Source organism: Cervus elaphus, chromosome X, assembly GCF_910594005.1.
Source record: "Cervus elaphus chromosome X, mCerEla1.1, whole genome shotgun sequence".
Classification (NCBI taxonomy): domain Eukaryota; kingdom Metazoa; phylum Chordata; class Mammalia; order Artiodactyla; family Cervidae; genus Cervus; species Cervus elaphus.
Window position 1 is genome coordinate 32,701,673 of NC_057848.1, and position 13,086 is coordinate 32,714,758.

General features: G+C 46.1%; 1 protein-coding gene across 1 annotated transcript; it reads right to left on the minus strand.

The window, feature by feature from the left end:
- Nucleotides 1-3,089: 3,089 nt before the first annotated feature.
- KCNE5 (potassium voltage-gated channel subfamily E regulatory subunit 5) lies at nt 3,090-4,559 on the minus strand. Its single transcript, XM_043896603.1, has one exon. It carries the CDS (start codon nt 4,394-4,396, stop codon nt 3,959-3,961), a length of 438 nt encoding a protein of 145 aa, XP_043752538.1. The 5' UTR covers nt 4,397-4,559; the 3' UTR covers nt 3,090-3,958.
- Nucleotides 4,560-13,086: the final 8,527 nt, after the last annotated feature.

Genomic DNA, 13,086 nt, shown 5'->3' on the forward strand with positions numbered 1-13,086 from the left:
TGGTAAAGAATCCACCTGCCAAATCAGGAGACACAGGTTCAATCTCTGGTTCAATCTCTGGGTCAGGAAGATCCCCTGGAGAAGGAAATGGCAATCCATTCCAGTGTTCTTTCCTGGGAAATCCCATGGACAGAGGAGCCTGGCAGGCTCAGTCCGTGGGATCACAAAAGAGTCGGACACGACTGAGTGACTAAACAACAGTAGAGCAGAGAATTTTCTCTTCCTCACTTTCCCCTCACACCTTCCCAAGAGCACTCCCCCAAAGAAGGAAAAGGAAAATATAAATGTAACACCTTATTCTATAGTTGCTGTACTTCTTTCCCATATGGTATCTCACTTGATCCTCAGCTCCCCACAGCTGCGGAGATGGGCCCAGAGAGGTTAACTAGATCACCCTGAGAAACAAAGCCTGTTAAGTGGCAAACCTGGGGCTGGACCCCAGTTCTCCCACATTCTTGTCCTTGCTTTAGCCGTCAGGCAAGATTGTTTGGAAAGCAGCCCAGTCCCTTTCCTCTTATTGATACAAATTGTGTGCAGATCTTTGGTTTCTAAAGGAGATGGCAAATTGTAAAGAAGATGGTGACTGACTACAGACAAATGAAAGACCCCATTTATATCCCTCTAGAAAAATGAACTGACAACACAGAATTAGGTCTTTAATGGGAGGAAAGCTTCTGTTTATTTTTGCACTGTCAATAAGCACTTCCAGACATTGGAACTCAAAACATCTCGGAGCCCCACTTGGTTGAAAGCCTCAAGTTACAAGTAAGGAAGCATTCTTCATTATTATTATGGAGCAATGATCTGAAACTGAACTGAAATGGGACCTACTTACACAGAAGAAATAGCCTGCTGTTGGGGGGTAGATTGAAAAAAAAATCACTCTAATTGATTAGAATCACATTAAGGAGAAGGTGAAAAAAATTTCCCAGTTTGTACAGTCAGCTAGTGCTATTCAGGAATACATTATTAAAACTACAGGCTGACCAGGTCCCTTAAGGTCTTCTTTCTTCTAGCACATGCTGACCACAGTGTGAACACTTCAATGCTGTTGACACCCCCACAAGTGGTAGAGATTCAAGTGTCCAGACATGTGGGAAACTTCATTATCTGGGACACAGTTGCACTCTTGAAAGTGCTTGGGAAAAGTGGATGGGCAGTCAAGCAAATCACTCTCCCCCGTCCAGCTCATTTTTCTCACTGGGAAAGCTCTTTGGCTACTCTCACATGAACTTAGTCAGGACCCTCATCATCCTAAAAAGGTTAAAATATTAATTGCAGGGCAGCAATGGAGACACAGACATAGAGAACAGACGACTTATGGACACGGTGGCGGGGGGGTGAGGAGAGGGTGGAAAGAATGGAGAGAGTAACATGGAGACATACATTCCCATGTGTAAAACAGACAGCCAATGGGAATTTGCTGTATGTCTCAGGGAGCTCAAACAGGGGCTCTGTGACAATCTAGGAGTGTGGGATGGGGAGGGAGATGAGAGGGAGGTTCAAGAGGGAGGGAACATAGGTATACTTATGGCTGATTCATATTGCTATTGGCAGAAACCAACACAATACTGTAAAGCAATTATCCTTCAATTAAAAATAACTACAATATTGTAAAGTAATTCGCCTCCAACTAATACAAATAAATGGAAAAAAATTAAAAAGAAAATGAAATTGAAAAACAAAAGGTTAAAATGTGTTTAAAAGCAGGAATAGTTTGGCAATGGGATTTGTTTCCCACAGCTGGCACATTCATGCTTTTTTATGGACATTATCCCAACTGCTCCCAGCTGCCCTTTTGGGGGCAATGTATATTTTTAATGTCTTTGAAAAAAAAGTACAGATGTTTACAAACTTTCAACACCTAGAGCAGTGATGATGCTTCATTATCAAACAACCTCATGTCCCCAGTTATGCCAGATCAGTGAGGGACGTTTTTGTACCCAAAATACTGGGTTGGCCAAAAAGTTCGTTCTGATTTTTCCATAAGATGTTACAGAAAAATCTGAAGGAACTTTCTGGCCAACTAATATAAGGCTGAGGGCTGCCACTGCTCCCCCTCCCCTGCCATGCCCCTGGCATGGATGGATATTTGTGTCCTCCCTCAATATCCCATTCAGGCCCCCCTGCCTGGCCCTGAGATGACTCTCACAGCATCATCTCTTCTCCTCGCATTGTCTTGGACCACTGCCCAATCCCTGGCCCCCACCTGCAAGTTCCTGGGGCTGGAACTAGGACTGGAGAGGAGCCAGTGGGGCAAGGCCAGTATATCTTCAAGGAGTGAATCCTGGGAATGAAAGTAAGTTCGTCTAACTTATTAATAGCTCCAGTAAAATACCATATGGGCTACAAGGTCAAAGCCAATGCCTTGAATGAGGCTTGTGTATTTTCAGTGCATTTAAGTAACCCATAATATCTTTGTCCTGCTACTACTGAGAAACCAGCTGTCTTGAAGCAAGTTGACTTAATGCTGAGGTGACTTCATGTGTGTTTGATGAGGCTCAAACAGACATCATCAGGTATAAGCATTTAAGCCCTAGGCAAGCAAGTTTCTGATGACCTTCAGAGGAAAATAAATCAATAAACATACACCTCTAACTTTACCCATCATTGGTTAAGATAGTTTAAGCATCTCCTCTCTGACTTAAGATTTACACTCTTTGTTGGCTTTTTTTAAAAAAATAAGCCACTTCTTTGAGAGAGTTACAAAGGTGGCTTCTAAAAATTAACTTTGATAATAGCTAATAGTGATGGGTATGAGATGTTGCTTTCATTTAAAGTCTATGCCAAAAAACTGCAAAAGGCAAGTGAAAAATCCTTATTTAGCACTGTGATATTTGAAAGTGCTTCAGAATTAAGGGAAAAGGAGAATAAAGCCATTATAACTTGGAAACATTTGAAGAAAAAAACAACCCATTTAGCCATATATAAGCCTTTTCTTCACCCACAGTGACATCTATGGCATTGGAACTGGATATCACAACAACCCAACTCCTAAATCTAAACATCATTTCCAAAAAACAAAAAGAATTCATTCTGTATATAGTGCTGGGTCTCAACGCTGGGGTCTTTGAGAAAAGAGTCTTAAGCCATTTTTAAATGACCTTTATTACCTGCCTCTGACATTCCCCAGGTTACAGAGCAGAAGACGACTGAGCCTCATGCTCCATGGAGGAAGCAGATAGCTGCCCTAACAACTGAATCAAGATAAGAGAGGCACAGGGAAGTACTGAAGTAATACACCCAGCAATGTTTGTCCATGGCAGAAGATGGCAAAGCTGCTCAAAAGTAGGCAAGTTACCTTTGGATGACAACTGGAAGCCAGAAAACCATACAGTTGAGACTCAGACGTCTTCCCCACCCCTAAGCCCCCTCCCCCACCAGTCCCCATCAAGTCCGATCTACACCACAGACTGGACCTAGTGTCTTGCTTAGCTCCCTGCTGAAGGAGGAGGGAGGGAAAAGACGTTTGAGGTCTCCTCATTTTCTTTGTCTCTGTCCCTAAGGCAAGAGGAAGCTGGAGCCGCCGCGGCCGGCCTGGCAGTGGCGGCAAGCGCGTTGGCTCTGCAGAGTCTGAGCCCCTGGAGCAGCTGCCAGTTAGACGGCCCAGAGCTCAGGTAGACTTCACCGCTTCAGTTCAGTGCCAAGTGTTGGACGTGCTGGATTCAGTTCCCAGGGGCCTGGAGCTTGGTGTCGGGGCTGTCTGAAGACAAGCGAGCAGAGGCAGTTTAGGGTGGTGGGATGTGCGGGGTGGGGGTGGGGGTCTGGGGGGCGGGGAGAGGAGCGAGAGGCTGGCCCGGAGGGTAATGCTTCTTCCACGGCCTTCCAGGCGAGGTCTCCTGGCCTCTCAACGTCTTCTGAGCCTCAGGGGAGGCAAGCCCTGGAAGGGGAGGAGAGGACACGGCGAGACGAGCGAGCTGAGGAGGGAGCGGGCGAGCCAGAGAGCTGGGTGGCGGTTCTAGACCCCCTCGGTGCCCCGGGCCAGGGCCGGAGCGGGCAGCCCGCCGGGGGCGAGCTGGCGGCGGCCCTCGGCGGGCGAGCCGGCCACTGTCTCGGCGTCGGCGGTGACCGGGGCCCCTCCCGGCAGCCACTCGTGCTGGGCGCAGGCCTGGGACGGCTCGTCCTTGGCCTCGACGAGCTTGCGGGAGCGGGTGTAGGCTAAGATGAGGCCGCCGGCCAGGCAGGCGTAGAAGACCATGATGAGCAGGATGTAGAGATAGGCGTCGTCGCCCTTGGCGCTGGTTACCTCGCGGCCCACGAAGGGGTCGGGCACGACCCCCATGCCCACGCTCGGGCCGGGGCCGGCGCCCAAGCCACTGGCGTTGCCCCGGTGATGCAGCTCCAGCAGCAGGCGGCTCAGCAGGGTCCGCAGCCGCTGACTCTCGCTGCAGTTCATGGCTGTCGGGGAGTGACACGGCGGCTCCAGATCGCTGTTGACCTTGCCCCCGGGCCAGGCCGAGGGGATGCGGGCGGGCGAGCGGCTGCGGTACCCGGCTCCTCCGGGGCGGGCGGCGGAGTGGCTGGGGGGCCCCGCCGCCCGGGCCTCCTTATTCCCTCACCCCCGCACCTCCTCCCCTTCCCCACCACGCCCCCTCGGCCCGAAGCCGCCTCTTCCCAGGCTGTCTCGCCGCCCGGGGGATAGGGGACAGCTGGTGGGGGGAGGAGAAGGGGACGAGGGAGGGGGCGAGGCCAGGAGAGGGGTGGAGGGGGCGGGGGCGCGGAATGCGCGGGGCCCCCGGCGGCCAAGACTGGCTGGGCGGCTCACTGGGGCCAAGCCTGGACCCCGGGCTGCGGCGGAAGAGAATTCCTTCTAAATTCTGGCCACCTGCCCTGCAGGCCCAATTTTGGCCCAGTTACAGCATCTGCCCACCGCCCCGCCGCCCCCCACCCCCAAAGGCCGGCATTGTGCGGGGGTTCCATCAGCTCTCACAGAACGTGGCAGCAGAGACCGCTGGTCCGCCTCTCAGAGCTGGTGATTACTGATGTAGACAAGGACCCTGGCCTAGCTTCCCAGCCATCATTGCTTCCCCTGGACGGAGGAGGTGAGCATCTAATTCAGAAGATGCTCAGAACAAATATGGCGACTGAAGTGGAGTAGAATGCCCCAGGCTTCCAAAAAGGCTTTTGATAATATACTAGCCTCCTGGGAAGTACCCCTGCTCTGATCTCCTATCACATTTTTAGAGGGGCCTCCACATCTTAGCATGTGACTGTAACATCTATTATGTGACCCTGTTTTCCCTTGGGTGGCAAGTCATCTTCCCAGAAATGCAGCCAAGTTCTTGCATTAAAAGGAGCAGGGACATTTAAAAGACTATTTGGCTATACTCTAGACATCTCAGGATCTGAAAAGTGCCAATTCTAGAGAATTTGCTGACCTCCATACCCAATTAGCCTGATATCCAGCTCTGTGCCTCTGTGGGGCTTGGTAATAGGTCTTGGCCCTGCTGGCTCATGCAGCAGTCATTTTTTTTTTCCTCAGAGGGTATCCCCTGGTGGCTCAGTGGTAAAGAATCTGCCTGCTGATGTGGGTTCAATCCCTGGGTCTGGAAGTTCCCCTAGAGAAGGAAATGGCAACTCACTCCAGTATTCTTGCCTGGAAAATGCCATGGACAGAGGAGGGTGGCAGGCTACGGTCCATGGGGTCACAAAGGGTTGGACGTGACTTAGCAACTAAACAACAACAACAGTCTTCTTTTAGGGGGAATCAAGGCACTAAGACAGAGATAAGTTCATAGTATGTCCAACTGGAAACAGACTGGGATTCACAAAGAGAAACTGCTCAAAGGATTGATTTCTAAACAGCGAGTAGGAAAAAAAAATGAAGTAGTTCTGGTCAGGTCTCATATATGATTGCCAAGTAAGAATAAAAGGGATTTTTTTTTAAAAAGCTATATGCCTGTATGCACCCCATGCAAATCAAGCTGCTTGTTTAAGATCATTCAGTCCAGGGGCCATTTGATCTGCAAGGACCATGGGTTTAAAAAGATGTGTTTTTCTGATGTCTCTGTTTCAGCCACCCTTCAACTAGCGGGCCAGCCACTGCGGGGCTGTAGCCTTCTGTATGTTGGAGTGAAGGTGGCACCAAACCATACCCAGGGTCTCAAACAGAACCTTGCTTAGCAGCCTCTACATACCTCTTAGAGATATTCCACGTGACCCTGACCACTGCATCCCTCCTAATCACCTTGCCTCAATGTCCTCACCTCAGAGGGACTCAGGGAAGAACTGTTCAAGTGAATTGGTATGACTAATGCCAATTACACAGCTAGGAAATTCTCAAAGCACTACCAACGTAACGACAGAACTGTTAAGCTAAAAGACCTCTCTGATCTGTTAAAACATGCCCATAATACCTAGGGTTTTTTGTTGAGGGGAGTGGGAGGAAGAAGCCTCTTTACTGTAGCATGAATACAATCATTGAAACTTTTACTTTCAACAGGCTTATAAGCCAGTAGATTCAAATGGTTAAGCAGCAGGACTAGAATAATAAAGTTTGACCTTGTTCTATGTCATAACACATGACTCTTGTCACATGGGCGGTATCCATGAACTGCCTCCGTTTTCTCACCCCTCCCTTTCCTTCCCATTCCTGGAAACTTCTAGAGTCCAGCACTTTTGGACAAAATTACTCTCTGTCAGTAAGTTCACCAACACCCTCAGGGCCAAATTTAAGGGTCTCTTCTCAGTTTGCATCTTTGACCTCAAGGGTGAATTTGATACCATCAACCGCCCACTTCTTCCTGTCCTACCCTTGGCTCTGGTGGTATGGCGTTCTCAAGTTTCTCTTCTTATCTCTCTGATGCATCATTCTCTGTCTCCTTTGCTGGCTCCTGTTCTTTCCTCCTCCCATTAGCTGTTGGAATTCCTGAAGACTCAGTCCTCAGCTATTCTCTCATAACATCCATTTCCTTGGAAAGTGTCTCCTTACATGGTCTCACCGACCACATGGCATTTATTTAGCCAAATCTGAATCTCTAGCTCTGATTCTTTCTTGTTAGCATCTTTTAGATCAATCCATTCCTTCCTTTCTGGTTTTATCGCCACAAGCTTAATACAAGCTCTCATTACCTCAGGTCAAATACGCAAACTGAGAGTCTCCTGTCAGATCGCCCTGCCTACTACAACCCAGTCCACCTTGCTATGACTGAAATAATTCTCCGCCAACACCACTTCCATCCATTCACCCCTGTGTTCAGAAACCCAAAATTGTTCCCCACTGCTTCTTTAATCTTCTTTGATGGGTCTGAAGTCCTCATCACCAATAGACACCACCTTCTTCCTTTGCACTTGCAAAATAGCATATTCCTGGAGTTCCTCTCCAATACTCTGGGTCTTTCATCTTCCTCAAAATACACTGACAAAAGGAAGTCTTGCTTGATGCCCCTATTTGTGCTCTCAGAGTCCTTACAACACACCCCGCCTGATAGTGCCCCAACTCAGACTGCAATATTCAATGCACAAAATTTGGAAAACACAGAAAAACACCAAGAAAAAGAATCCCCAAGAACACACAAATGTTTCACGTGAACACACACACATACAGGCACACACCATACATACATCATTGTTTTGTAGCTTTTTTCACTTAACAAGACACTGGGAATTTTTCCTCATATCAGTAACTATTTTTTATAACATCATTTTATTATCTACACAGTATTCTGTACTATGGACCTGCTATGATGTATTTAAATGAGCTCTTATTGTAAGATTTCTGGTTAATTTCAAGGTTCTTGCTATTAAAGATAATGTTTTCATGAATACATACAAGGCTAATTCTAATTCCTTTAAAGGAAATAATTACCAGAGAGAAAGCAAGTTACACATTTGCAGAAGACTGGCATAGGGAGCGAGAGATGTATAGAAGGGGGTGGAAACAGGAATGGAGACTAGTCATAAAATTTAAAAAGGCCCAACCCTCTGAAAAAAACAACAGGTGTGTGTGGGGAAGACTCTAGCTTTCTTTTCACTCAAGGGGCTGGCTGCTGGACAACCCTACAACCCCAGCCCTGAATGGCTGAGATGCCAACCCCCTCCAACCCCCTACATTTAATGAAATTGTGAATCCATTAGACAAGGATTGAATCTCATTCCTCCCCTTCCATCCCCTCTACACCTGTCCCATACCTGTCACATAATCATCTGTTTATCCATTGTCCAGAACTCACTTATTTCCTGACTGGTAATCAAGTTTGTTGACAAAGGGAAGGAATTTATAATCATGTGTTTAGACTTTCAAAAAAGTCTTGGAAAAGGTTCTGTTCCATGCCAGGGTTGTTTTAAAAGTACAATTGAGGCGCCATGGGCTAGGAAATGCTTTCACCATTCCTTGAAACTGTGAATGTTTCCTGCCAATAGCACAGCTCCATGGAAGTTGGTTGAATTGAACTGAGTTGATTTTGGCTAGTTGCCAAAGGACGGGCACAGATGGTAAGCACTGTTGGAGTCCAGGAGGCTGGCAAAGCTACAATGGGCTCCAAGGGAGGGGAGGAAAGAAGGCTTCATGAAGCACCAACTACAGTCCGAGAAAGAATCATTCATTCATTCATTTCTTCAATGAATACTTGTTGCATGTTACACTGTGCAAGGCACTGTGCTGGATCCTAGAGACACCTCAGCAAACAAGTCACACTGGTGAGCTGGCTGTGGCTTTGATGGATCACAGACACTTCTTTGTGAACTGGGCCAAAGCAGGGAGTGCCAGGATCTGGAATGGGATGAGAGGTGGGCATGAAGGATAGCCAGAATTCTGATTGGGAGAGAATTTTGAGTCTGGACCTAAGCATTAGAGTCCAAAGACTTGTTTTAAAAAGGAAGAGTCCCCTTAATTCAAAAGAGGGAGGAGAATAAATGGGACAGTTCCTGGATCCCACTGGGACTTCTCAGTTGCTTCATGGGATTGTGTGCAGTATTGGGGGTAGAGGGACTGTGGTTTGATAAAATCAATATTTATGGGTTCAAATGAACCCCAGGGGCTTCATGTGCCTACTTTGGAGATTTCTTGGAGATGGGCTTGTGCTGAGGTCACCCTATAACCAGGCCACATATGGGAGCATGAAATATGGCCCCTGATCTCATTTATCAAATGCCTGTTGATGTTATTCAGTCACTCAGTTGTGTTTGACTCTTTGCCATCCCATGGACTACAGCATGCCATGCCTCCCTGTCCTTCACCATCTCCCAGAGTTTGCTCAAATTCATGTCCATTGAGTCAGTGATGCCATCCAACTATCTCATCCTCTGTTGCCCCCTTCTCCTGCCCCCAATCTTTCCCAGCATCAGGGTCTTTTCCAATAAGTTGGCTCTTTGCATCAGGTGGCCAAATTATTGGAACTTCAACTTCAGCATGAATCCTGCCAATGAATATTCAGAATTGACTGGTTTGATCTCTTGCAGTCCAAGGGACTCTCAAGTCTCAAATGCCTAGCATGTGCTATTAATTAACTTCACAACAACCCTATGAGGAGGGTAGGGTTGTTATTAAAAATATTTAACAGCACTATGTCTTGGGCACTGATGGATGAGCAAACAATCAGAATGGTTTAGTCGCTAAGTCGTGTCTGACTCGTGACCCCATGGACTATAGCCTGCCAGGCTCCTCTGTCCTTGGGATTCTCCAGGCAAGAATACTGGAGTAGGTTTTAGATGCTGACTATAAACAACCAATATAGCCTCACAGAGCCACATCATGGGGCAAAGAAGTAGGAGAGAGGCACAGACTAAAGAGTTTCCTAGTTCCCAGAAGACGAAACCAAGATCTCATCTCCTCGGGGTTCACAGCTGTCCTGAGTCATTTTGAATCTTTTTCCGCCCTGCCGGTGCCTCCACAGCTCCCTGTGTCCACAGCAAGTACGTGAAATACCCCTTGCCTGCTGACTCCTCTAAAGCAATGATAACTACTGCAGCTGCCCCTCTCTCCCAGCAGTTTTCTAAGGATGCCACTTGTTGGCTCAAAATTCTTGAATGGGCCTCATTGGCTTGACAAATTATCACCTTAGTGTGGCCATCAAAACTCTCTGTGCTCTGGCTTGAAGATGCCTTCCAGTCATATTTGTAGCAATAACTACCCAACATGTCTCCAATACCAGAAATCTTTTCTCTTTTTTTATAACTTATTTTTCTTGAGATGTAATTAGTATATAACACTGTGTAAGTCTGAGATGTCAAATATGTTGATCTGGTACATTTGTATTGCAAAATGATTACTGCCGTAACATGAGCTAAATCTTCCTCTATCACCTGACAGAATGATCATTTCTTTTTGGTGGGGAGAGCTTTTAAGACATATTTTCAACTAGATAACATCTCTCCATCCTTAGCAAATCCACAGCATAGGATACCAGTAATATGTGTGCTTGTCAGATGGTCCCAACAATCCTTTTGAGAGCAAGGGCTGTGTTCTTTCTCTTCATATTCCTTGTCTAGCCTGGAACAGTGCCTGGCATACAGTAGGTGATCAGGAAATATTTACTAGGGTCTGAGGTGTGCCTTCTTCCAAAGAAGCCTTATAAGTTTGAAAGAAATTGGCTCCATTCAGGATATGGAACTTTGTGTATGCATTTTTTCCCAAAAAAAGAGAATATTATGAAAATTTCAAACATACAGCAAAGTTGAAAGAATTTGCCAGCAGCACCTTGTAACTTATTAGCCAGATCCTACCGTAAAGTTTTCTGATACTGGCTTTATCCATCCCTCACCTATCCATCTGTCTGTCTATCCAGTGTCCTTTCTTTCTTAAGTTGCAGGTATCAGTACGTTTTGCTCCTAAACACTTTCCACATGTGTGTGTGTATGTGTGTGTGCATGTGCTCAGTCATGTCTGACTCTTCAAGACACCCTGGACTGTAGCCCGCCAGGCTCCTTTGTCCATCAGATTTCCCATGCAATGGAGTGGGTAGCCATTTCCTACTCCAGGGGATAGGGTTCAATATTTGCTTGTTATTCTTTGTTTTACTTTTGAGGTAAAATATATCTATGATGAAATACACAAACATTAATTGTACATTTGCTGAGTTTTGACAAATGTAACTCTGTAACTTAGCTCCCTACTAAGATGTAGAAGATTATCTCCACTCAAGATTAAGATTCCTCTTGCCCCTTCCCTGGCAGTCCTCTCCCTTCACTCCTAGAGGTGACCACTGCTTTGATTTTTTTTCTATCATTGATTAGTTTTACCTATTATATAACTTCATATGAATGGAATCATATAGCATGAACTCTTTTGTATAAGACTTCTTTGAAAAGACACATGCTAAGAAAAGACTTCTTTGACTCAGCCTGAGGTTTCTGAGAATCATCCAATCATGTACCTGTCATTTGTCCCTTTTTATTGGTTAATAGCACTCCATTGTGTGACAGTACCACAGTTTGTGTATCAGTTATCCATTTATCCTTTCTCCTACTGATGGACACTTGTATTGTTTTCAGTTTCTGTCTATTAAGAGTAAGGTAGCTATGAATATTCTCATATAAGTCTTTTTGTAAACATGTACTTTCCTTTTTCTTGGGAAAATACAGAGGGAGAAAATGCTGGGTCATAGGGAAGATGTGATTTAGTTTTATAAGAAATGGCCAGACCTTTTCCCAAGGTGGTTGTATTTTTTTACACTCCCACCGATAATGTATGAGGATTCCAATTGTTTGTGGTTACTTTTCCAGCTCTTTGCTTCAATCCCATACTTAGCTTTGTCTTGTACCCATGACATGCATTTACTCTTAGAATAGGGCCAGGCCTGTTTGTGGTTTATTACATAAAGCCTCCCCCATCACCCATTTTGCTGACTACTAAATGTATATCCAGTCTCTAGATGGAGTTGCTAAAATGTGAGTCAACTCTGTGCAATAATAGCTTTTACTGAAAGCTTACATGTGCCCAGCACTGTGTTAAACACTTTATATGCGTTATCTGACTTAATCCTTACAGGAACCCATTGAGGTAGGTACAGTGTCATTCCCATTATACAGATGAGGAAACTGAGGCCCAGAGAGGTTAACTTGCTCAAAGTCACAAGCTTGTAGGTGGCCAAGACTTGAACCTGAGTCTGTAATGCACTGCATGCATGCCATGTCACTTCAGTTGTGTCCAACTCTTTTCCACCTCATGGACTGTAGCCCTTCAGACTCCTCTGCCCATAGGATTCTCCAGGCAAGAATACTGGAGTGGGTTGCCATTTCCTCCTCCAGGGGATCTCCCCAACCCAGGGATTGAAACTATATCTCCTGAGGCTCCTGTATTGCAGGCGAACTCCTTACCACTGAGCCACAGGGGAAGCCGCCCGTAATGTACTACCACTATGCTACAATGCTGCTGTCTAATGTCCTTTGTCCAGAGGCTAACAGGAAAAAAAAAAGAACTTCTCTGTTCACTCCTAACCCCTTTGTTTTTCAGCTGAGAATATGGAAGTCCAGAGAGGAGAAAGAATTGACTGAAGTCCCCAGGTGCCTCAGTGGTTAAGAATCCACCTGCTAGTGCAGGAGACATAAGAGACCAGGGTTCGATCCCTGGGTTGGGAAGATCCCCTGGAGAAGGAAATGGCAACCCGCTCCAGTATTCTTGCCTGGAGAATTCCATCGATAGAGGAGCCTAGTGGGCTACAGTCTGTGGGTCACAAAGAATCAGACATGATGGAGCACACGCACACACACACACAGCCATCAGAATCCTACCTCCTAGTCAGGAAACCTTTTCACTCCAGTACACAGCCTCCTTCAATGTTTTGGGCAATTCGGATTTTATTTCTGCCTTTTTAATAATGACAAGAGTCTGAAAACCATTTTGAGATCTCTGAAAGAAGTGTGTGAATCTAAGAGAATGGAGTAGGGTCAACCTTCCCTTTAGGGCCAAACCATAAGGTCACAAATTAAATTGTCAAATTTGTGTCAATTCATGCCTAAACATTATCTTGAAAAATGTTTCTCCCGCCCACTCAGTCTTCTCTGGAAAAGGAAAGAAAACAAATGTGCAGACTTGAGGTATTCTGTGGGAAAGAAGTTGGAAAGGAAGAAGCCCGGGGCACTTTTCTCTTGGACTTGCCACAGCGCCATCTGGTGGAAGCCTTGGGTTATTGTTTTTCTTCGTTTTTC